Source organism: Eupeodes corollae, chromosome 1 (assembly GCF_945859685.1).
Source record: "Eupeodes corollae chromosome 1, idEupCoro1.1, whole genome shotgun sequence".
NCBI lineage: Eukaryota > Metazoa > Arthropoda > Insecta > Diptera > Syrphidae > Eupeodes > Eupeodes corollae.
This window is the reverse complement of record NC_079147.1, coordinates 202,581,924-202,608,862: the sequence shown is the minus strand read 5'-3', so window position 1 is coordinate 202,608,862 and position 26,939 is coordinate 202,581,924. Positions and strand designations below refer to the sequence as shown.

At 28.0% G+C, this 26,939-nt stretch overlaps 1 protein-coding gene and 1 long non-coding RNA gene across 3 annotated transcripts; one reads left to right on the top strand and one right to left on the bottom strand.

Annotated features, from left to right (window-relative positions):
- Window positions 1-1,751: 1,751 nt before the first annotated feature.
- Window positions 1,752-5,126, bottom strand: LOC129941347 (uncharacterized). Its single transcript, XR_008780852.1, has 2 exons — window positions 5,004-5,126; window positions 1,752-2,479 (listed from the first exon to the last, which is right to left on the bottom strand). It is a non-coding gene; the product is annotated as an uncharacterized LOC129941347 (long non-coding RNA).
- LOC129941345 (acetylcholine receptor subunit alpha-like 1) lies at window positions 2,376-26,541 on the top strand. 2 transcript variants are annotated; one of them, XM_056049945.1, is made up of 9 exons: window positions 2,376-2,539; window positions 10,415-10,624; window positions 11,565-11,609; window positions 12,778-12,887; window positions 13,202-13,382; window positions 15,547-16,007; window positions 16,071-16,285; window positions 17,775-18,040; window positions 18,273-26,541. In XM_056049945.1, exons 2-9 carry the CDS (start codon window positions 10,433-10,435, stop codon window positions 18,474-18,476), a joined length of 1,674 nt encoding a protein of 557 aa, XP_055905920.1. In that variant the 5' UTR covers window positions 2,376-2,539; window positions 10,415-10,432; the 3' UTR covers window positions 18,477-26,541. The 2 variants fall into 2 exon arrangements, with proteins under 2 accessions (XP_055905920.1, XP_055905919.1); XM_056049944.1 differs by lacking the exon at window positions 2,376-2,539 and adding an exon at window positions 5,628-6,027.
- The last annotated feature ends 398 nt before the right edge of the window (window positions 26,542-26,939 follow it).

Below are 26,939 nucleotides of genomic sequence, written 5' to 3'. Positions count from 1 at the left end.
ATTTATTTATTTATTCATTATTTATTTATTTGTTAATTAATTTATTTATTTATTTATTTATTTTTATTATTTATTTATTTATTTATTCGTTTATTTATTTATTTATTTACTTCTATCAAAATGAAAAGACTGATTTAACTATTAATACAAATAGTATTGTACTGTGATATTTACATATATACAATTGTTAGCATTATTTCTATTTATTTTATTTATTTATTTTGTTACACAAACTGTAAAATAAATGTATCTTGCAAATTATTTGTTTAGAAAAACTACCATCTCTACTCTCGTTCCCACCTTAATTTAAACATATTTACTATTTAATCTTTGATGAAGGTTTTTACATTAGCTTTTCCTTCCAATTATATTTGATCACGTTCTTTTAATTTTTTTTCCCAAACATATTATTGACATCAGTAAGGTATTGAAACCATATCTATGTAAATTGTGCAATTGCCATTTTGTAAAAAAAAAAAACGATAAATTAACGCTAATAAATAAAATTACATTACACAATCAATTACATACAACATTTAGACCGATGTGATTTATATCTCTGTTTACTTAAAACGCCTTATAAGCGATATAGTCAAAAATTAAAATAGAATTGATTCGTTTTGTATATTGACTATTGAGTTGATTTAATGGCTTAGATTATGAAATAATATTGATTCTTAAAAATAAAATAAATATGTAATTTTTGCTAAGCTTAGAAGTTATAGAATTTCTGTACAAATTGTTAGGATTTCAAAAGCAAAAGGCTGCTGACAGTTCTTCAGAATAATAGGGTCGTAGTGTCATAGTCATAGTCATAGTATAAATGATGATATTTTGTCAAGAAGAAAAGATCTAGGATATACTAAACTAAACCTACTTCAAAGCCGTTATATTATCAAAATTACAATTTCTTAAAGACTCCCATACGATTAATAAAGAAAGCTTTATTTAAAAGTAAACAAACAGAAACATTAAAACATGTGTGTATGTATACGGATAATAAGAAATGTGTTTTCTAAAATCATAAAAAAGAGAAAAATTCTCTATTCAAAGACTCTTTTTAAAAATCCTAAATCTCTCCACATTTTGGAGAAAGGAATGTACTGCGCACAAATCTCCTCATAACGTACATTTCTTAAATGCGCAACTTTTGCAATGGTTATAATCTTACTGTTCAAAACTCAGCAGTTGCTACAGAGCCCGCGGGTAGTATAAATCGCTTGGAAAACGTTTCGACAACTGGGTTTAAACAATAAAACAACATCTAGGAGAGAGTTTTTCTATCGCTGTTGTTTTTTTTAAATTTTTTTTATAAATAAGTCGTAAAATAGAAAATAAACCGTCACGGTATTGAATAACAATTCCACAAAACAAAATTACTTAAACACAACTGAAAAAGAAAAACTACGTATTTCATAAAAAAAGATACTGAAAATGAATACATTAACACCCATTTTTCCTTAAAGCTGCCAGTAAGCAGTTTAATTAATTGAAATGTAGTTTTTATTAAGTTCACTTGTGTGTACCTATAAAAAACCAGGATTTAAATTGAATAGACTTTTTAACAAAAGTTGAAAATAATATTTTGTATTATTTATACGAATATGTTTTAACATTTTCTTTGATATTTTTTCAATGGAATTTAAAATTTCACAGTGTATCATGTTGTAATACTTGAAAGTTATAATACCAAGTATCAAGATTGGGAGGTGTGGTCCTTATAGCCATAGAAATAAAAATGTACATATACCTAATTTGAGTTCTTTTTATTTTGCAAGAATATTTAATTTGTGTTATTGCATCTTATAACTTATTGTCTACACCTTAAAATTTTAAAATTGATTTATAACTTTATTCAATCCCTCCTCCATGCTTGGATATGAACGAGTTCTCGTTAAAAATTTTAAATTTTCGTATAAAAAATGATAATAATAATTTTTAAAGTGCAAGTGTTAAAATTTGTTTTAATTAAAAAAATCGGAAATATTAAAATAATGGTTTTCTGATGCACAGTGCTATATTTTTTTTAAAACAAAAATTCAACAACGTGCCTTCGTTCATGTGTTCGTGCGTTTTCTTTTTATTTTAGTTGTTTATTTTTTGGATCAAATCAAAAAAGTTTTTTTTGTTCAATATCAAATGGTCTATGATTTAATATTTCTTTTTCTAAATGATGTATATACATATATTTTTGTCAAACAGTTTACTTCCATATAGTGAGCTTAAGTTCGCGTCCTTCTCAATTTTAAACATTTCTCATGGTTTCTTTCATCAAATTGCGTCTAGTATATATAATTTTTTAATTTGCATTAAATATGGATATTGTCGTATCGAAAAGAAAAAGATATTATTAAAAAAAATATTTTAAAGAATAAATGAAATTCTGAACAAGTGACCGTTCGTAGTTTTCTCAATAACTTTCATAACTATTTATCGCTGGTTTCATAACACCGCACCACAAGGAAAAGCGCAGGAATTTCTGAAAAAAGAAACATATATTTTATCATGGATTAACTTTTGACTAATAGCTCAGACTCATGTAAGTATGGTATTTTGTTTTCAATGAAAAATTAGAGTTTATGTAACATTTCAGCCGTAGATTAATTTGTGTAAGATTTTTAGTTTAAGAATGTCTTAGTTTGCTCTCTTTTAATTCTTAAAAAGATCCACTCAACCGCTCCCTGTCCCCTACGCCCTACACCCTACACCTCCTCCTCCCACAATTTCATTTCTCTTTACATAAAGCTCTGAGTTATAGATACTCTACTCTAAAACTAATGTATCTATTTTCTCTTTGAATCCTTTTTCGAAAATTATATACAAAGCTACTTTTGTTTTATAATACCTACTATTGATATTAGTTGGTGGTAACTGGTAACGGTGACGACAACATTCGATCTCTTAACTTTGAACCAACTCTAGCGAAAGATAAATAAAATGTGTTTGAAACTTGTGCACTCCCTATAATTTTCCTCGTTCTCTTAAAACGCCCTTGCAGTTCGTCCTATATTTTTTTTTGTTTTGTTACTGCTCAAAAAGTAATTACAAAGTAAAACGACATCAGTATATCATTTTAGTTTATATATTCAACATTGTTAAAATTTTAAGCTTTACATAGTAGTTATAAATAATAGAAAAAGACTTATAGTAATACAACACAAACCTTTCACAAATATTAAGAACTCGTATATTTTACAGTTTTATAGAACAAGGAAATCTCGTTTTCTTGTTGAATAATTAAATAGCTACTGTTTTTTTTTTTCTATACAAAGTTTTCAATAGTAGATGTATTTTTTTACATATGAAATATCGTTGTTTTAACAAAATTTCACAATCTTATTGAAATTGTACCTATAATACGTTCTTGTATAAAATGTGGCTACACATTTTGTATTTTTTGAGACTCTTAAGAAAAGTTGTTGTTTTGTCCTTCAATTTTGGTTATTATTAGCAAAATAGCAGTCAAAAAACATTCACTTTGACAGAAATTTAGATTTTGTTTGATAAAAACTAAATTTCTGTTTTGTTTAAACTTATGTACTAAATAATACCTTTGAGCGAGCAAAACAAAGAATCATGTATCTTAATTTTTGATGCATACATACATATACATTATACACATATGTATTGTATATATTTGTACATCAGTAAACTTAATAAAATTTATAAACTTCACAATTTATTTTTGAGAAAGCGAGATTTCCATGTTACTCTTAATCAAATCTTTTCTCTTGTGACCTCTTCAAAAAAGAAATTTAAAAAAACGTGTTTCTTGAGGCCCTCAAGATAGGACGATTTTGAAACAAAACAATACTACCCCATAATTGTTTCTATTAAGGCAAATACATTTGGAATCTTATCCTTATTCAATGAAACCTTTAATTGTCTTTTCTCAAAAACAGCAGAACCATTTTTATGTTGAGATTGTTCCTACAACTTTCATTATATTTGATAAATTTTGCTTTAGTAATCAGAAAAATGTCCAACATTTCTGAACCAGTAATATACGATTTTTTAAAAATGTATCTTTCAATTCAGCAATGTTAAACGACTTTAAATTTTTTGTTTATTTAAAAAAAGAAAGAAGTTTAAACGAACGTGTCATGTTCAAACATTTCGTGATATGACCTTGATTCGAACTTAACTCTGTATTATTTGGTTTTAATTTGTTTCATTTAAATCGGAAATATTTTTGTGTTACGTGGATTTCTTCCCTATAATGATACCTTGATTGAAAGCATTTCTAAGCTTGGTTTTGAGTTCCAGGGACACAAACTTTAGTATTCTCTTATTCCGTGAATTAAATATCAAATTAAACCTATGATAACAAATGTTTTTGTGTATTAAATTACCGGTCCTTGAAAAACGTAAAAACATTTCTCCAATTTCGATTTAAGAAAATAATAAAAGTTGGTTTTTTTTACAATAAAAAATATTGGTCCTGACATAACTTTTTTTTTTGAAAAAAACCCTAAAGGAGATTAAAATACTTTATACCTTCTATTTATTTTCAGTGCTTCAGTTCAAGGTGACCTCTGATCATTTTAAAATAGTGCAAATGCTACGTAAAAAACAACATCAGATTTACTTAAAAATAAACTAAAACAAACTTAAAATAATTCTGAACTCACTTACACCACAACACATCAAATTTTTGAGCTATTGTTTCGAATGTTTGTTGTCAAAAAACAAAATCTCTATATGGGAAAATTATTACGTATATAAAAATGAGTACAAATAAATATCAGTTCTTTGTTGACTTCTTCATTTAAGACTTATGGCCAACAATTAATAAGACTTTGATGCATATCTAAGACAGCAATATGTTTTTAAGTTGCCAACAATAGAACAACAAACAATAAATACAACGAAACCAAACCAAAACTATAAACCCAATACAAATATTTTATTTCAGTGGCTTTCATCGGCTAGTTAGAAATATCTAAAACAAAAGTAAATAGTAGCGCTTATACGAGTACTTAGATAATATATAAAACACTTACTTCTGTGAAAAAAAAAAAAAAACAAAACTATAACATTTTAACTAAAACATTTTCCGGCCAGACGTATAGACATCTTTAAAAAAAAAAGACTTGCACACAATAAATAATTTCGTAAATTTGTAGAAAGTTCGTGTAGTTTTGAAAAAGGAAGAGCTGTGGAATTCAAATAATCAAAAAGAAAACAACACTATATCATGGAATTGCAAATTGCACCTAGCTTTTAGAATCGCCTAAGCAAACCGTACTCACAAATGCAACTTTCACATCTAAGGAGCAATTTTAAAAAACATATAACGTTCATTCAATACGCCACTTAAAACAGACTTTATGGTAAAAACTAGAAAAATGCTTAAATTTAAAACGCAAGAGTACACGAACACGATTTCATAACACACATAATAATGCAGTCTCTTTTGTTTTATCGCCATCGCCAGTTTCATCTATCACACATCGAAAAATCAAAATCTTCGCCTGCGCAATACTTAACGTCAATCTCATTGTACTAAAAGCTGCTTTTATGGGAAATGTCGACGCCTAAAAGCGAAAATAATAGAATCGCTAGCTATACAAACGTCATATGAATTAGAATCAGAATCAAAATCACAATCACATTATAGTACACACAAACACTGTGATTGCGAAAACAACATTTAATAAATAATAAATAATTAATAAAGGAATTACCAGTTTTGGAATTGAGTCAACACACAATTTAAAAAAAAATATATATTCAATTACGATACGATACATAAAACAATTTAAACATCTTTAAAACGAGCACTTTCGGTATCATATAATAATTTAAGTTAACTGCAATTTTATATACTTACATAAATATGCTTGTTTGCCTTAAATTACATTCGTATGGAATAAATTCAACAAAATAATTGAACTTATCTCAAGCAATAACAACAAATTATTGTCTAATTCTTAACGTTAAAAGCAAATTATCATCATCCGGATGTAGGGGGAAACTGGCGCAAGGCTGTCATTTGCAGGCAATGCACCGACTTGCGAATCGATTGTGAGTAACATTAATTATTTTTGCAAGCAATCGGTTTTTGATTGTTATTTACATATAGTATATTTTTAAAATTTTTAATGGCTTATGATGAGCTGAAATACATATCTACTTACATACAGTAATATAAATATACATGTTTGTTTCTATACGCATAGTGAAAGAACTCCGCCTTAATTTATACTTATTGTGAGCATAAGTGATAAACTTTTAGCACAATTTTAGGGTTCAGCTTAACATTTATATTAAATCTGAGAAATGTTGCTTAACTCAGCACTTTTAAAATTCAATTATTACAATGTTGAGTTTTGTTTATTAAAATAATCTTAGTCAAGTTACAAATTTGTCTGAGAGCATCAGAGGTCCAATTTTTCAAAAACCTAGGGAAAGTGTATACGAGTAGTTTCATTTGAAACTTGAAATTTAAGATTTTGTTGTTGGCAAATTGAAAATTATAACTTCATTACTATTAACATAGTTCTTGTCGATCTCGATAATTAACATTGTTTTATGGAAAAATAGCCATAGATAAATAATTTAATCATGTGTATTTGTATGAAAGTATATCATAAATTGAACTTATGTCAAATGAATAAAAGAATAGGTTCACTTTTTTAAATATATGTCAAAAATGTAAAGCAAAAAACAACAAATTATTGTGTATTGAATTTAATTCAACGAAAATATTAAATTCAGATAACACCAATTTTATTTTAATCAATAAATCTACATATTTAAGGAATTTGGAGTATCAATTATTTGTAACATTAAAATTATGCATCTTGTCATTTGTACATTTAAACATTTGTGGATGTTTAGCCATTAGTTCAACGTTTTTAGGTGAAATTTTAGTGTCAGTTATAGTAATTTTTAAATTTTAACACTTTCTTCGTAGAATAACTTATTCTACAATGCGTATTAACAAAACATTTAAAATTGTTATTTGGCACCTGTGCCAAACAATTATAACGAAGTTTGGGTTAGTTTATGATTCAATTCTAACGAACTATTAAATAATAGAAACATAAGTTCAGTAGATAAGGCACTTCGGTTAAAGCCAAAAAATGTTTACTTAAAATCTAAGACCTTTATAATTTTTGCAATGACAAATCCCAAGATACTGTGATCCATGAATAAGACTCTTACCTACCTACTTGCCTACGCCTTTACTTAACAAAAAAAATATCACAAAACTCAAAGCAGCCCGGTTTAAACACCACGATATACCGAATACTTGAATAATGTTTGGGTGAGGTTGTGGGTGGATAGTTGAAGATGGATGTAATGTTTGTGTGCCTTTGGTCCTCTCTTACCATACCTACTCTTAACTCTCTTTTTTATACTCTTAACTTCACTGTCTTCCATAAAACGAAAACAAAAACATTGTAGATATAAGGGTGTGGCATTTTATATACATACCTATATATACATTGTATATTTTGTTTTAATAATATGTGTATGGTTGTCGTAGTCATTTTTGTTTTATCCGCAATATACCTATACAACACATGGAAATGGAAAGGAATAGAAAAAATTTATAATTTTTGAAAGTATGTAGATTAGATTGTAAGGTATTCAATTCATGTCACTTATGGTGTTCAATCGTAGTCGTTGTATCTAGTTTTGTATTTCAACTTACCAACAAACTTACCTAGAAAACATGCACACAATACAAAACAAATAAGAACACCACGAATAAAACTCACCAAAATAGGGATAATAACATTTATTAGGACTACCTACATGATGGCATTGAAATGTAATTTGAATTTTTTGAAACTCGAAAAATTTAATATAATTTTATTTTATTTAAAAACGAAGATTAAAAATACAAAAGATCTTCATGAATGCAGATTATAGTTTAAATTTGACATGCATCCGTCTAACTTTCTGTAAAACTCATGATGTTCTTGAACTTTTAATTCCATGGCTTGTCTGACAAATTTAGTAACTTTAATCCATTCAACTCACAACCCAACCACGCCCAATGGCTACAGTGCTTAATATTTGCACCTAGTTTTAATACATTTAAAATTTGTACTACTTCTTCAAAAATTTTTCTATCAACATTCCTACAAAATGTCATTAATTGACCAAAGGACAGGTAAATGATACTTAAAGATATTTTTCAAAGGAACCAAAAATGCATTTAAAATGTTTGACAAGTTAAACTAAAAACACGACTAACTGTTAGACGTAATTCACTGGTCGAAAAAAATAAGTTGTTTTTCTGTCCCACAAACAAAACAAGAAAAAAAAAGATTAAGATATCCTAAATTTGAATCTAGGTCTTAAATAAGCCTCTCACATAAAAAAAATTGAATATGCCCCTTTAAAAATGCTAAAAACAACCAAAAACGTTTTTAAAGCTAAGTTTAACTAAAAATATCTCCTAACATAGTGTGCTGATTTAGAATCAAGACTTAAAAATACCAGCTTTCATCATTATTGTTATATTTCTTAATATACAAATACCTTTTTCTGTTGAAAACCGTTTTAGCATAAATGGTTTAGAGTTTCTTTCAGAGTTTTGTAAGACGGGTGAAATCTTATATAAGACAAGATTACTTATTATTTGTAGGTTACTTCATAAATTTAGATAGACCCAAAAATCTTTTTACCGGTTTTTTCGAGTTTAGCAAAAAATAATTTCTCAGAAACCTTACGTGATACATTATTTTGAAGTTGGATTTCAAAAAAAGGCCACCAAAACTCATTGAAAAAGTGCAATGTTTTTAATAATTATAACAAAAAAACGCACAAATAGTTCATTACACCATTTAAAACCTTTTCTTTTATTTAATTTTCTTTTCTATTCTACAAGTTTGAGGTTTTAACCCTGAGGGAAGGTTTTGTATTTAAATTGTATTCTATCTCTGCAACTCTGAACAAAATGTTGACTCAATAGTAAATTTTTGTAGACATTTGTATAGTAGAAATGAAATTCTGCGTACTAGGCTCAATCTAACAATATTATAATATGAACTAACATTTATTGTCTTGAAACTAATTTTAGAATAAAAGTTTTGTCCCAGCAATGACGTCACATGATTTAAGTTGTCTCCACTCTAATTTGTCCAAGAATGTTTTTAGATTTACTTAATTTTTTTATCTATCAACTACTGCAAACAACTATCAATTTGAAACCTTATTAAATTTCTCAATCAGCTTCGTGCATAAAATACAAGGAAATTGTCCTATCGCGTACATAGATATATCGTTGATCTTAAAACAAAGGTTTAGTCTTTCGATTGCCATTGTGAGCAACAAATATAAGATATCTTCTTGAATCACAAACAAAATCAAAGCAATCAATAAAACAATTTCTCGAGACACGTTTTTAATGTTATTATTTATTTTAAATCAAAAGATCAAGAATAATCAATTGTCACTGCACTAAATACATAACACAATAAAATGCATAATGCATACAATATCTGCAGTTTCAGTTTTTATTTCTAAAAAAAACGTAATTTGAATATTTTGGAAATCAGCATTGATACATACATACATATGTTCATACATAACATATGTCACTTTGATCTCAATGACGGATCTTCTTATCTTAAATTTAAAACATATCGAGCTTTCTGAAAATTAGGAATTATATCAAAGTCTGACGGTTTTTATTGAAATAACTTTCTTCCTTCCAAAAGTTTAAAAAAATACCAAAAATGCATTTGAGAAAATCAAAAGAATTATTTTTTATATTTCAGAAAAAGTATCAAAAACAAACAATTTTGAAATGAATATCATTTAAAGTTGATTTGGATCAAAAAATGTGTAAAGTTTGAAAAGATTTATTTTATTATCTGACAGTTTCAAATGTGATGGTTCGCAGTTTCTAGAAACAGTGTCACATAAATTTGTCAAATATCGAGACAATTGGTTAAACATTTTACCCAGAGATCTAAAAGTGTTATTGTTTAATATCTCTCTAGTAAATAAATATTTATAACATAGCAGAATATATTATGTATTTCTCTCACAAGAGAAATTGAAATAAATTTAATTTTTGTATTGCATTTTCAGCGAGATAACTTGTTCTTTAATAATAATAGTAATTTAGGATATCTTCAAATACAGACATTGTTTCACAGTAATTTCCCGGTAGACATAAAGTTGTGTTCTCACTATAAGCTTATTCTTAAACCTTGACTATACTAATTGTTTTTATAAATTTGTTAAAAAGTAAAAAAGTACGTAAATGTAGTAAACACTTTAGATATCTTAAAATTTTGTGTTGAAAATTGTTATTGGCTTTTAATTATGGTGACTTTGTTTATATATAGGTAGTTATGATAAATTATAATTAATTAAGTTTTAATGCAGTGTAGCTAATCGTTTTTTTTACATATATAATTTAATAAAATGTATTCTTTATTTCAAGGGGTGGACCTGGCCTAAGATGGGGAGCTTGCTGTTTGCAGCTTTATTCATAGCGCTACATTTTGCCACCGGCGGCCTTGGCAACCCTGATGCAAAACGTTTATACGACGATCTTCTTAGTAACTATAATCGGTTAATCCGACCAGTTGGCAATAACTCTGATCGTTTAACGGTCAAAATGGGTCTTAGATTATCACAATTGATAGATGTTGTAAGTATTAATTAGCTACAAAAAAGTGTGTTTCTTAAGAGGTTTAGAACTTTAAAATGTAATAAACCAAATGTGATCTCTTTCATGACATACGAAAATAGAATTTATACTTAATTCGAAAGATGAACTTATGGAAATAAAATTTAAATTTGATTTCTGGCAACTGATGGTTCAAACGTATTTTGTGTGGAGGTCAGATTTTCGATGAATTTTGTTTACAATATTTGTGGCCGTATAACGGAAGTAACGGAGCAAATGTTATCCCATAATTGGTCAATCGTTAAGGGCTTATCGGCGTAGATTAGCGACTTTACATAACCCCACATCAAAATATTCAAGGTGTGTAAAATAACACGTGCTTGAAAACCAATCCACTATTCGGTAAAGTAAAAAATGCGGTTACCAAATGTTTCTTTCAATAAATCAATTTTATCGAAAGCTCTGTGACATTGTATGCTCCTTGATGAAACCACAGGTCCTGCATATTATGGTGTTTCTATTGGTGATCGAAAAGTCAATAATCTTGGCTCAACACCGGTCTCCAGAAACGCTATCAGGAAAGTACACCTAGCAAATCGTTTTTGTCGAGTTTTGGAAGCTTTGTTCAGCATCAGTCTATTAATGTTGAAATTCCAAACCAAAGTATAAATAAATCACTTGATAGCTAACAAAATATCCCTGACAACAGTACTCGCACACAGGAATGGTTGAGAGTTGTGAGTCACTAGGCCCTAGTTCTCAACTGACTGTTGCGCCACCCATTTTTTTTACTTATAGCTGACAAAATGACCGCCAGTTAAAATAGTTTGACAAATATATAGTTCTATACCTCTAAAAACAGAATTTACTTAATTCTTTGAAAGTGCCACGGATATAAACCATATATGGAGCTATTTATAAATATTAATATTATTAACGTGTTTGTTTATTTTTTTTTCAGAACTTAAAAAACCAAATTATGACAACAAATGTGTGGGTGGAACAGGTAAGAATTGATTTTTCTGTATATAATTGTAAAACTTTGAACTGGCAGAAACCCTAGGGGCTAGGATACACTAAAAAATAAAGTAAATTTTAGAGAATTTGTTAAAAATATCTTGTTTATCAAACAACGTCTGCTGAAATAAAAAATAAAAGAACAAAAAGTCCTCTCTTTTTTCCTGGAAAATAAAATAAAAGGGTTTTCCAGTAAGAGGTTTGATTGTGAATAGCAAGTTATTTGATCAGTTATCTTTTTTAAATAAGACAGGGAAAAATTACACCATAACCAAAAATAAACCGATACACACATTAACAAAGCTTTTAAAATTCACTACAAAAATTTCTAAGGATTTTTTGTTCACAAAGAATCACAATTATCCACCGGGATGTTGTGATTTAACAACTTTTGTTTTTGGGCCACCTGAAATGAAGATGATTTTCATGAAGTTTGCCTACTTTCAAGTATTATCAGAGAATAAGTAGGCTACTAAACATTGCGTACAATGCCGACAAAATTTGACAAAATCAAACAAAAATAATAATGGTTACATTCGTTTATCATTCTGCAAAGCAGAAAGATTTTCTTTAGAACTGCAAAAAAATACTAATTTATAATGGGAAACTATCTATTCTAGTTCTGGAGACACAAGACAAAATAACACATATTATTTAACTTAGTTTCGAAATTAAGTTATTCTATAATCGGTTGGCCAATATGCGATTGTATGTTCGGAAATATGTGCCTAATGACAGAAATTTTCAATGAAATCTAAAAACAACCAGTCAAAAAAATTCCAATGATGGGTTTCAATGATGAAAATTAATGATAGCTTTAGTTAGCGTTTCAATGATGAAAATGAATGATAGCTATAGTTGGCCCCTAAAACAGAAGTTTGTATCAATATATTAATCAATATTTTTTCACGGACAATATATATGATCCCAATTTATCAAATCTCTATGATCCCATAGTATTTTAAAATATCGTTTTTTTTATATTATTAGCATGAATTCAAGCTGACACGCGACGTTTTTACAATCTCTAAAATTTAAAGTACATGATTAAACATTTTTTGTATCCAAATTACGCTTCTTTAAAGTTGTACATAATTGTACTTACCAAACCAAGCAAGAATATATACAATACTTAATATATATTTTCAATTTTTCAGGAATGGAATGATTATAAACTTAAATGGAATCCTGATGACTACGGAGGCGTCGATACCCTTCATGTACCATCCGAACACATATGGCTTCCAGATATTGTCTTGTATAATAAGTAAGTTCGAAAGGTTATTCTTTTAATAATTTTAACAAAGATTTTGTTGAATGCTCTTATTTTATTAAAGGTTTGATTTCAAAAAAAGAAGACAACAAAACATTGGTTTTGGTTAAAAATTAATTAATGTAAATAAATTCAATATCTCAGGCAGATGGTGTTTATTAAATGACGGTTTATTTTTTTGTTGAATTCGAAAATAATCTTGAAATTTTTAACACGTTGCTTTTATGTAATAATTCTTAATAATAAATATAAACATATGTACATATAAATAAATATACATTAACTCATTTTCATATTTTATATTTTAGCGCCGACGGCAATTATGAAGTGACAATAATGACGAAAGCAATTTTACATCATACGGGTAAAGTTGTATGGAAACCTCCTGCTATTTATAAATCGTTTTGTGAAATAGACGTTGAATACTTTCCATTTGATGAACAAACATGTTTCATGAAATTCGGATCATGGACTTACGATGGATATATGGTGAGATAATATTCAAATGCACAAACATTATGATCTTAAATTGCAACAAAACATATGGGTTATGAATGGAGTTTAAAGTTAAATAATAATCCAATACAGAATATCATGTTTTCCCACAAGACTTCCAACTGTTATTAATAATTTTATCAATTTTTTCAATTCTTAGTCAATACTTCTTTTAATAGGAAAAAACTCTCCAGATTTTTGATCTCAATTAAACTTTGGCTTACCTTTGAATTTACAATATTTACTAAGATAAAATACGTTAATGATTTATAATACGTTAAGTTTACAGTATTTACTGAAATATATAAACTTAAAACTAAAACAAATTAAATATAAAGCTTGCAGATTTTAGATAGCCATTTGTAGAGTCAATGAGTATAGGGAATATGTTAAATTGATTATTATGATTATGATTAATTTATTTAAGGGACTTTTTGCGCTATAGTTCGATCTAGTTCTGAATAAATTCCTTCGATAGCCACAATCATGTTGAAATACAATCGAAAAAGAATAAAAGAGTGTTTGCAGGTAGTTAAAGCCTATCGGGCTAGGGCAAAAACCGAAGCCAAAATTTTGAAAATCTACGTTGAATACTTTATAGTGATCAGTAAAAAAAATATAGTATGACTATTTATTATATTACGTTTGCGTGTAAAACATATTGTGTTACTTTTATCAAAACTTGAAATTAAACTATATGTATTGCACCATTCCCAAACTTGATTTAGATCTTCTTGTACCTTTTTACAATCCTTGATAGAGTTAATAATTCAAAAAAAATTTACATCATCTGCATAGATTAGCGACATTGAATTATTTAAAACAGAAGGAAAATCATTAATAAACATAATAAACAGCAATGGATCAAGGTTACTCCCTTGAGGTATACCAGAATTGACTTTAAATGACGATTGATGTGATAAAAACTATAAAAGGAAACGGTTAACTCCAATAAAACATAATTTATTGAATTAACTTATATGCTTAATTTGTCAAATGCAAACTTTAAAGTATTTCTCGAATGCATCCAAACAAAAATTATAACTCCATAGCTCAAGTACATAAATATTTGATGAGATATCGTATGTCCTTGAATTTGTGCACAAAGTTGTTTGATACACAGAAAGAAAAAAATCGGAAAATCAGGGTTTTCACATAAAGTAAACATACGAAACTAGAAATTATGCACTAAAATTCGAAATATTCACCTGAATATCTACTTACCTAAACGTGTCCGTTACAAGTATAAGCTACCATAAGGCAAGAACTATGATCTTATATTCATTGTTGTTTCATTTACTTGACCATAATATAAGTTTAATCAAAAAAGTATTTTCACTCAAAATGGCCAGCATCCGCTTAAATGCCACTATAGGTGAAGACCATCGACCTATAGTGCGCGGCACAGTTTCTATTGATATTTTCGACACTCCTTCACTAAGTACTATCTTAAAAATTTTAAATTTCTGTGAGAAGTCGTTCAGACCACAAAATAATCTTAAAGATTAAAATATGGAGTCCCCGAGCGACAATCTTAAGCTGCTCTAAGACGTACGATGTTGACGCTGAGGCCTTTATTTGTCTTCACTTTGTTTTTCTCATTTGTCAACAATTTATTTATCTTCATTTTAAAGGTTATTTGTTAAACCCTCTACCACATCTCTATGGTATAACTTTTCATATTCGTTCACAAAAATATCGAGATGGGACACTTTAACGTGAGACTTTAAATCAAACCATTACACAGGCGCCATTTGATGATTTAGTTTGTCCTTTGGAAAAACAGTTTGAGTTGGATATAATGTGACACGAATTGTATCGTTTTCTTTTTTTTTTAAACTTCTTTAACGGTACAAATTATTTTATGCTCATTTCTCGCGTATCACAGTAAAAGTTCTTTGACACTTTATAAAAAAAAACTTTTTAGATTCTATTTTCTTATGAACCTCACTCCACTGTAACATCATAAGCGAAACTGAAACCAATATGACATTTTTTCATTGCTTAGGTACTATTATAAATGTTCAAAAAAATAAAGTAACCATTTTGTCTCAAATTGATGTTTTGAGGTCTATAAGTCTTGTTACAGAATTTATGGCACCACTAAATATATTTTCATATGTCCTTTTTAATAAATAAATAAAAATATTGTCAACAGGTTGATTTACGTCATCTAAAACAGACTGCCGATTCGGATAACATTGAAGTTGGCATCGATCTACAGGATTATTATATATCAGTCGAATGGGATATAATGCGAGTGCCAGCAGTACGAAACGAAAAATTTTATAGTTGTTGTGAAGAACCTTACTTGGATATTGTGTTTAATTTAACATTGAGACGTAAAACACTTTTTTATACCGTTAACTTAATAATACCTTGCGTGGGTATATCATTTTTATCAGTACTTGTATTTTATTTGCCAAGTGATTCAGGTGAAAAGATTTCACTCTGTATTAGTATTCTTCTATCGTTGACTGTGTTTTTTTTGCTACTCGCCGAAATTATACCCCCGACGTCCTTAACAGTACCATTGCTTGGAAAATATTTGCTGTTTACTATGATGCTGGTCACTCTTTCTGTAGTTGTGACAATTGCTGTACTCAACGTCAACTTTAGGTACGTTTTCATCTATCATATAATATTGTTTATACTTTTAATATATCGTTTTTTCTTTGTTAGATCACCTGTAACGCATAAAATGGCACCATGGGTGCAAAGGCTGTTTATTCAGATCTTACCCAAAGTCCTATGCATTGAAAGGCCGAAAAAGGATGAAGGAAGTGAAGATGAACAGCAGCCCGAAGTGTTAACAGATGTATTTCACTTACCCCCAGACGTCGAAAAGTTCGTTAATTATGACACAAAACGGTTTAGTGGAGACTATGGAATTCCTGGTAAGTTAAAAAGATATTAGAATAGGTTAACGAGTTTGGTATTCCCTTAAACCACTTTTTACTAGGCCAACATTGACCAATTTAATTTAATTTATAAGAAATTTATTAACAACATTTAATGACTCGCACACATGAATGTATGAGAGTTTTAAGTTACAAGGCTCTAGTTATTAACGGACTGTTACTCCAATAAATCTTCTTTAAGAAAAAATAATAGAATTTATTGTTAGTTATGAAAATACTAATAGAAATGGAAGCTTCATTTTTACTAAGCCTAAAATTGTATTTAAATATAGTTAAAGAAAAAAAAAAGAAAAAAATAATCTTGCTTGTAAAAATTAATAGTAACAAAAGGTTTATTATTGTTTGTCATACATTTTAAAAGAAAAAAATACATAATTTTACCATGGCTCTTTGAAAATATCCAACTGCAATTAAAGTTTTATTGGCAACAAAAAACTTAAGAGCAGTTGGAGAAAATCTGGATAAAATACGGACACTTTTAATGTGGCAAGATACAAACAGTGCCTTTTAACAAAGAGGAACTGCCAAGTAGATGCCATTTCACCCAAAATAATGATTCGAATTAGCCCTTTAAGTTGTCAAAAAAATAACACTAGAATACACTTTACATATTTGTGCACACAGTTCTTTGTTTTTATACCAGCCGAACATCTCTGGGATGAACTTAAACTAAAGATTATACAAAGTCTCGTAGTGAAGAATAAATAGTATTTAGATTTTTGTGAAGTTCTCGTACAAAGGCAGGTAAGCCTACTAAAGATGATGGCTCACTAAAAAGTTATTTAGATTAAGAATAATATGTATATGAATTCTTGAGACAAATCTTTCACAGTGTCACAAATTCTACCACAGTGTTTTTTTCTAACAATCGAATTAATATGATACATTAAATCGAAATTAGAGTTAAAAACTACGAATATGATGTATTTTGTTCCGAAATTATATCGAGGCCAAATCAATTGTAAAAAAACGTCCTATAAAAAAAAAGAGTATAATTCTTAATTTGTTTCCAATATTTTTGTCCATGGAAAAATCATGGTTAATAGTCCAGTAATTTGTTAACCAATTTAAAATGGAAATTTAATATGAATTTTTTAAATGTTTATATCCGATCACCTTGTCTGGAATAATCAGATATTTGAAATTTACAAAAATGCTGCTAGGTGCTTAGGATTTTTCCCAAGATGTAAGAAATGTTTCACACCTTATGATAGTATCCAAATAAGAGCTTTGAAAATAAAAGGCGATAGAGCTATCACTCGAACATCATAGCAATTTTTCTTGCCTTTTGTTATTTTACCAACATATTTACAAACAATATTATGTGGAATTAGCAAGTTGCATTCCTCCCAGCACCCCTTAAACAAAAAAGCCGTAATACAACGAAATTTTTATTGAAATTTGAAAACAAATTAAAATTTAATATAAATAATGGTAGTATTTAAATACTATTCCCCAATTGCAGCTTTACCCACTCATCGTTTTGAAATAGCTCCTTCTGGCATCATAGGCCCATGTTTTGGTGATCCTCCGTTGCCATCAGCACTGCCTCTACCTGGTGGAGATGATGACCTCTTTAGCCCATCAGGTAATGGTGATATAAGTCCTGGCTGCTGTGCTGCCGATATTAGTCCTACGTTCGATAAACCATACGCAAGGGAAATGGAAAAGACAATAGAAGGCTCTCGGTTCATTGCGCAACATGTTCGAAACAAGGACAAATTTGAGAGCGTGAGTATTAAAAAAGTTTTCTTGACTGTAAGTTTTATATTATGTTACCTTTGTATATGTTAGGCGTTAGGTTTAAGAGGACGAACTTATTAAAATTATGTGCATTGAGTGCATTTATAATATTATTATTTTATATAATTTCTGACAATCATTTCGAACTTCAAGATCAATCTCTTTAAAGCTAATTTTTCATCCTAATAAATAAATTGGTCTTTAAATTTATATTTTTTAGGTGGAGGAAGACTGGAAGTATGTTGCAATGGTTTTGGACCGCTTATTTCTTTGGATATTCACAATAGCGTGTATTCTTGGCACAGCATTAATTATATTACAAGCACCTAGTTTATATGATCATTCACAGCCAATAGATATTTTGTATTCAAAAATAGCTAAGAAAAAATTCGAATTGCTAAAAATGGGCAGCGAAGACGTATAGCGACCACTTGGGTTCGCAGCCGGTTGGTGGAATATGATCCAAGGCTGGTTGCGAACTCTGTTTGAGGCTCGTGACGATGACAGAGGATAATATCCAATGAATTTAATTGCCACATCGTCGTCTCTCACGACGATGTCGCCTTCATTTTCTTCTTCATCGTTGTTTAATCCTATTACTGAGTCACCATCGTCTTCGCAGCCATTGTTATCCTTTTCATCGTCATTACAACCACTTGCAAGCCACACTTGATAAATTAAGAAATAGGTTATTAACATATAATATATAATTGGAAAGGATGTACGAGCTGTAATTCAATTTCAATAGCATGAACAAAAACCATCAGAAGAGAATAGCCCCTGACAGGTTTCCGTACAAGAAAAATAAAAAATAAAAAAAATAAACAAAACAAAAACAAAAATAAATAAAAACAATCTGTAAATATTAGAATATTTGAGTGAATAAGATACTATATTCACAGATTATGTATTCACTTACCTATTGTTAGCTTTAAAAATTGAATATTTCTTCACTTGAATGGAATACTGTGTGCTGTGTGTTATTGTGTTGTGCGGAATTGTTTTTGTTCATGCTATTGATTAAAAAAAAACAGTTAAGTTGTTAAGGTAATTTTAACAAAAAAAAAAAAACATAAAAACAAAAATATTATTCAAAAACGTAATAATAGACTAAAACTTTTGTTCGAATAAAGGGAAAAAATACTTTTTTAGTTCTGATATTATTTTTTTCGAAAGTATGATGAAAGACGAAACACAAACATTCACAACCATTACAATATTTCGCTATAGTATTATTCAGAAAACGGGGTTTATAAAAAGCTAAATAGCAGCAAAAGTATAGACGACAGAGACACAATGGTTAAAGAGTTAAGAGTTGCCTTCAAAAGGAAGCAAAGGAAGGCGAATGATTTTTATTATATTTGTATGAAATTTATTAAGATTTTTAATAAACGAACTCGATGTACATTTGTATATATATACATATGTTTAGTTTTCATAAAAAATATCTGTTTTTCATTTTATTTTGTTCTTAAAACTCTTACACATAATATTTAGATCATAATTTAGACAAACGGATGTAGTAGGTAACGCCTTTTAAGTGCAGCGATTAAAATTATCATTATGGGTTTCGAACATGTACCTACGTTACAGTGTCGTGATTTGTATAGGTTTTTGATTATGTTTTCAATTGGAACTTAATATGCAAAATATGCAAAGATTCTTATTCAATCGAATATAAAAAGGAAATTTTTATATTTCATCACACTGACCCTTTTTATATACAGAAGTTCTAATGCCATTTCAGGAGTTGAATGTATTTTCGCCATTGAGTTTTGCTATCTTAAAATTAATTAAACGATCTGGATGACCCTATTTTTTTGTAAAAACTAATTTTTCACTTTAACTTTGCAAAAATGTTTAGCAAAAAGTCCGCTCCTCATTGCTTCTAGTTTCAAAAACGAAATTCAGATTCAAGTGCCTGGTTGAAACAAATTATTTAATGTACATATGTACATATGTATGTACTAGGTAAAGCTTGTTTAGTTAGTTAGTTGAGGAGTCACAATTCTAGGTTCTTTTGACAATCTTGTCGAAAATAAACATCTACTGAGAATACAGCAGACAAAAAGACTAATACAAATCTTTTCAATAAATCAAAAGTTGATTAATATCAAAGTTTTGCATTTAAAAAACCATCAAATAAGAATAATAAGATGATGAAAATCATTCTTCAGACTGATAAATATACTTACAAGAAGTTGCTATTTAAAGAAATAAAATTCAATATTTATCATTCCCCTTCTAAGACTATTCAGCCCAAGACCTCGAAATTCCAGGAATGCTCATCAGTTAACCCTTGAGCTCAATTTCGAACGTACTGCCAAGTAAATATAGAGATTCTTTTTTTAACCACGCATCTAGAATGTTGAACCCAACTCCGTCATATTGATATTCAAAACTTTACACCAATGTGTACCAGTATCTCCTTTTAAATCCCTGGAGAGCCTGTATTGTATACAAATATAAAAGGTAGAGCTCAATATTATGACACTGACATGTTTCAATAGTTTCAAATATGTTTAATACATGTTGAAAACTATTGACTTATTGTCTAAACATAATTTATTAAAAAAAAAAAACAAAGAGATATCACATGTTTTCTATTCTGTTTATATCTTTGATATGTTTATGTCTTGAAAATGCATTTTCATCAATAAGAATGGGGTATTGAATTAACTTAATATTATATTTACAAGGTAGACTGGTTCCACTCTCAGAAGAATTCAATCAGTATGTTAAATTTTTAAGGTACTGGTTTGAAGGTACGGTTTTGCTCTTTTACATAAATATGTATCCATAAATATGACTAAACTGTTTTCTACTTTGATTTTTGTATTATTTTTGTTCTTTTATATTTTCCTCTGCAAATTTAATTATATTATTATTCAAAAGTGTAACAAAACTCCTTGAGCTTTGAGGCTAAGATTTGAAAAACTTTTTATTCTTAAACATATCCACCACACATAATAACACTTAATAACTTTTGTTAGTAAATCGATTTAAAAAAATAAATTTCAGCTTACTGATATGTGTTCAATTTTTTAGGAATTCAAAAATGGCATATGTACTTAAAGTTTCTTATCGTTGTTTTGTTGTAAGATTTTTAAAGAGTTAACAGAATTAATGTTTATATGGAGGGATTCATTTTATTTGTTTTGCAGTGTTCTGTTTTACCTTTTTTAAAAAATGGTTTTTACGCTGGTTGCTGGTTTCAAATGAAATATTTTTATAAAGTGCGTAAAGTTGGATTTAAAACATCTATATATTTGTATATTATTTTTTGGTTCTTAAATACACATACAGCTTCTTATGACTTCGTTTGTTAAGTAAAGTGTTTTTTTCCTGGGTATTTTCCTGTATACTGGGATTCAGGTCACGCTATCGAATCTATCCACAGTCAAATTTAAATGAACTGAAAATTACAGCCTGCACAAAAATTGCACAATTTCATTATGTATATAATATGTATTAAATATATGAAGCATTCAAGAATTCTGTCCTTATATCCCAGTCCCTGTGAAAGGAAAGTACTTCAATAGCTACATTTATTAAAGTACTGATTTTCTAAGATTGATTTTTGTATTTTAGTTTATTTTTTCTTTCTGTAAAAATGTATGCTTATAAGTGTTGTGACACATTTAGTAATAAAAAAATAATATTACAAAAGTATGTTAAAGGTTGAAAACCATATTCACTTGTTTCCAAATTAAACATATGTATGTATGTATATCTTTATGTTTATTACATCTAAGCCACTTAATATTAAATTTAATAAAACTATTATGCTTAAACACAAATAAAAAAAAATATTAGAAACCTTTAAATAATATACATTTGAATAAAAGACAATGGAAAACATATACAGTTAACATTTTAAAAAAAAATTAGATAAAATAAGTAACTTAAATCAGAAGAAAATATTTAATAAAAATATTATAGTTAAATAAGCAAAACTGCTAAAAATATTTTTTTTACTTAGTATCTGAGTATAATTATCCATTACATATTATTCTCATTATTATTCGTTATCTTATATCATTTCTTTTCAGCAGCATTTTCTGTTCTCTTAAAACTTATTTACAAATGATTTCAAATTAAGTATAAACCTTCTCATGTTTTATTTATTGCATAATTTTTCTTACTCACACAAAGCTCCGTATACTTCATAGAATAGCATGTTTGAGGTTAATCTCACTCAAGTGCAAGGTTTTAGTCGACCTAGTATATTTATAATATCTTTTAATTTTTAGTTAGTAAGAGCATCTACAAACTATTTAAAGCAAATTAAACATCGTGCTATAACATTTAAGAGGGACTTGTCTTTTCACTGTCTTACAAGCTCCATAAACGAACGCTTTTTTAAACACATATTAACTATTTTTCAATGATAAGAGTGCAATTTATAGTGTGAACCGTGGCTGGAGTGCATTCAAAACAGTTTTAGTATAATACAGTATTTTGCGGATATAAAAAACTCCCAAATCAATTTAAAATCCAAAGAAGCAATTTACTTTAAGAGAACAGAACCTTTTGCAAACATTTTTATTTGTCCATTATTGCGGTACCAACCTCAATGAAAGCTTTCCATTTTCTAGTGCAGTTTTGAAAAGACTTTAAACAAGCTGTAAAAATTTTGACAATTTAATTAAAATTTTACTTTTCGCTTGTTGTTCGTGTTTCTTCGTCATCGAAGAATTTTGATCTTTTCAACTTTAAAAGTTTTCAGACAATTCATACTACATGAAGATTTACTTTGTTTTTCAGACTTTCTTATATTCGTGTTGCACTGTATGTTACATGAAGCATGAAGTTAAGAAATAGCAGCAAGTTGAACTTATTTGGTATCAATTCTAAGTAACTTGATCCTTTTTTATATTCGGATCAGGTAAAGTATTAAAGAAAAACAGTAGTTAGAACTTTACATTTAAAGCCATCATTTTCTAGCTGAGAGCAGATTGATCATTTTCATTTCGAAAAGAAGTATTTATGATTTCATTATACGGCTAAGTCACACTAGCGTCACACGAACTTAACTTAAAGCACTTCATGTCAAAAAGACTGTAGCCAAAGTTGTGATGCTGACGTTTCATACTAGATGCACTGGTTGCCTAAAGATTTAACTACTGATACGATTAACTTTAAAGTTATAGGTGCTGTACTAAAGTTATGCGATGATAAAAATATTTGATACATACAAAATTGTGACAAAATAAATATTTACTAACTCTCTTTATTTTTGTTAAACTGGGAAGATAGATAACTTGTAATAATTTTTGGGGGTATCTGTTTACCGAAATTGAAGTTATAATTTATGAATTATGTCATCAATAAAAATATATTAAAAAATTAAAAAAAAAACATAAACATTTCATTAAAAAAAAGACCTTTAAAGGAGAAGAACGATGCGCGCCGTAGCCGAAAGAAACGCCATCGAATTTCACTTAGTTTTGTTCCGTATAGGTATATAACAGGCAAATAAGCTAATACAAAATAAATTGTAGGGAAATATCTGTAGGCCCAAATATTCAAGCCTATCACGAATTTCATCGTAATCGGAAACTTTCACGAATTCCGAAAAACCGTATCACGAAATCCGTTCGGAATGAAAAGTTGTATTTAATTTTCCTCCATAAATGTATTTAACAGTAGTTTTTTTTGGGATTTCTAAAAGTTTCCGATTACGATGGAATTCTTGATAGGCCTGTTTTTTCTTTAAAAACACAACTTTTTTACAAAAAGTTTATATAGCTTCATTGTTTGATATTTCATAATAGAAAAAATAACTTCCTCTCTAAAGTTTTGAAAAACTGGAATGGGAAGTAACGAAGGGAGGCATGGGTTGCATTTAGCTTTTTCATGTAGAATTAATAATCTATTTCTTTAAAGCAGAAAACATTGGTGGTGAGCTTATATTAATTCGAAGTTATCTATTTTACTTGCTCATATACCCTTTGCTTCTAATCTAAATAATAATACAATTATTATGAACTAAGATTATTGCAGTTTCAAATCCACCAATTTTGTTAACTAGCGTACGATTAATAAACGCAAGTTATTATCAATGGAAACTCTTCTTTATTTCTTTCTTTCGAGAAGATAAATACAAATATATGATTCGTTTAACATACTGCGTAAATATTCTGTTATCAATTTTTTTTAAATCTGCATCTGTATTCAGTTAAAATAAATTAGAAAATGTAATCCGAAAAATAAGGGCGCCTATACCTACAAATAATGAATAATGATTACTTTTCGCAATTAATTTCATTTTTCACTTCAATAACAAGTAATTAACCTCTTTATCCATAACAATGACATGTAATTGTAATTTAACAAATAAACATTTTAAATGCCTGTTACTGTTATTAAAAAATAAAATATACGTTTCATTTACTTGTAATTGTAATTGAAAAAATGCACCTATGCAATTGAAAAATGTAATGCATTTATTTAAGTTTATAATTCAAAGTCAATGTAATTGATTTCCTCAATTGTTTATTTAACTAAAGCAACATATGCATAAAAGAATTCAGCATTCAGGAAATTATTTTGTAATATGTCCCCAAATGCAAATGACGAAAATAATATATAATTAAATGTTGTTTGCTGTTTTTGATCATTACATTTATATGTAATTAAATTACATGCAATTAGTAATTGAAATTCATCAATTACATTTACGTAAAATACAAATGATGAATATAATATATAATTATATGTTTGTGTAATGATAACTGGAAAAAGTTATCATTATTGCTATTTTTAATTATTGCATTTATGTAATTGCATTACAAGCAATCATCAATTGAAATCAATTAATTACATTTTAAAGTAATTGAAAAAGTGTATGGAAATTTCAATTTGTTTGTAATCATTTTTTTGGATTCTCAACTCTGACCTACATATACGTAGTAGGTCCAACAAATTTATTCTGCCTTTAATGATAATAATGATATTTGATATTAAAAATAAAAACTTCTAAAAACAGTGCAGATGCTTTCCTTTAATTATTTATATCTCAAAAATCAGTAACAAAATTTCCAAATGCAATTTAAACAAAATCGAAATTGAGTGAGTTTCCATAGAGCAATGAAGATAAGTTATTCTAAGAACAAGAAACGTTATGGTTTGAAAAGAAAGCTATTACCAACTTTCCATTTTTGTTTGGTATACGAGTATGTACCAACCATACATAAGTTTTTTGATGTTATAATTTACTACGATTTAAATACAACACATTTTACAAATTTCACTTAAATTAATTTTGTTAAGCAACATCATATTCTTAATTTCTTAAATTTATGTCAACGATATATATTTAACAATAATATTAATATTTTTTTTATTTATAAAAGCAAACAAAGTTAGGAACTACACCCAAAATAAACTCACGCAATTTTTAACACAGTTATTTTTCATTAGCTTTTATAAATCCCGAATTCGCACAGTAAGACAATCAAAGCGCGGTTACGCTTTTAGTTCCAAAAAATTTGAGGCCTAATCTGCATTAAAACAAAAATAACAGCATAAAAACATTATGTCTTAAATACGCAATCGCAATTTTCTCACAGGTTGTGTTTTTTAATATACATGAGTATTTATATCATTTTAATTATTTACATATTTGTTCCGTATTGATTGGTTAAAATTTGGCATTTAGCATTATTATAATTAAATGAATGGCCCTAGCGCAATTTAAATTAATCTTAAAGTAGATAGAATATAAAAAAAAGACCGTTGAATACTGCCTAAGAAAAGAATAAAATGTTAAACTGAATAAAATACATTATAAAAACAATTCATAAAAAGATAGTCGGATCGAAGTTAACATTGAGGGTAAGTTGTATTTTATATGAAAAACAAAAATAAACGAAACTGATAAAAATTGATATATTTATATAATTTAAGAGACCAGCTCTAATGTAAATAGTATAGTTCATGGATTATAAATCTTATATTGAAGGTAAGAACTTTGCTGATTTTGTTAAGTTTATGACTATTATAATGTTCTTAAGAAGACATGCAAAAAAGAGGATAATATCCGTAATTAGATTAGACGCAAAATATAATTCGACTTCAATCCCACATTAGCTTTATAAAGACAAATTATGTAAATATATAGTTTTGATTGGATAAGATAAAATAATTATTTATTTCACAGTACAGTTATGAAAAAAATATTGCCGTTTCCAAAAAAATAACAGACATACGTAAATCACATCATATTTTCTATGCGTTTTTGTTTTTAATTTTATTTTTTAATTTTATTTTTCAGACAACGAAGCATTGTTAACAGATGCTATAATAAAAATTTGAGATATGTATGTTTATATTCATATAAAAACAAATTGTAAATCATATAAATTGACTGTTTTTGTTCACATTTATTTAGACATTCATACCTTAAAAACAGAATATGTGTACCCAAACTTTTAAATTAAGTAAATTTTGTAAAAATGTTCATGAATAAAATTATAAGAAAAATATCATAATGCAACATGATCCCGATTTCAAATCAAATGTCTTCCAATTAAAGGTCATGTTTTCATTGATTTTGAATTTTTAAATAAAAGTGTCCTCACGTTTCGGTTCTTTATTTCATTTTTCTATCTCAAAATAAAACTATATAATGAATCATTTTATTGTGACAATATTTACAGTGTTAAAAAACAGAAGGTTATAATTTTTGATCCTCAAGGAGAATAGGATCTGGTCTACCTAGTGCCCAGAAATGAGTCCTATAATAATAATTAGTTATTATGGAGCTTGTATTAAACAATATACCTAACATGGTTAGAATAAGCCACAAAACAAATACGAAATGTTTTATATTTTATATGAAAGTTTCTTAAAGAATTAATTTGTAATACTGTACTAATGGATC

Coding starts and splice junctions, on each gene's coding strand:
- LOC129941345 (XM_056049945.1), top strand. CDS start 10,433: ATGGGGAGCTTGCTGTTTGCAGCTTTATTCATAGCGCTACATTTTGCC. Junction 11,610..12,777: donor CAAATGTGTGGGTGGAACAG/GTAAGAATTGAT, acceptor TCAATTTTTCAG/GAATGGAATGATTATAAACT. Junction 16,008..16,070: donor GTACTCAACGTCAACTTTAG/GTACGTTTTCAT, acceptor TTTCTTTGTTAG/ATCACCTGTAACGCATAAAA.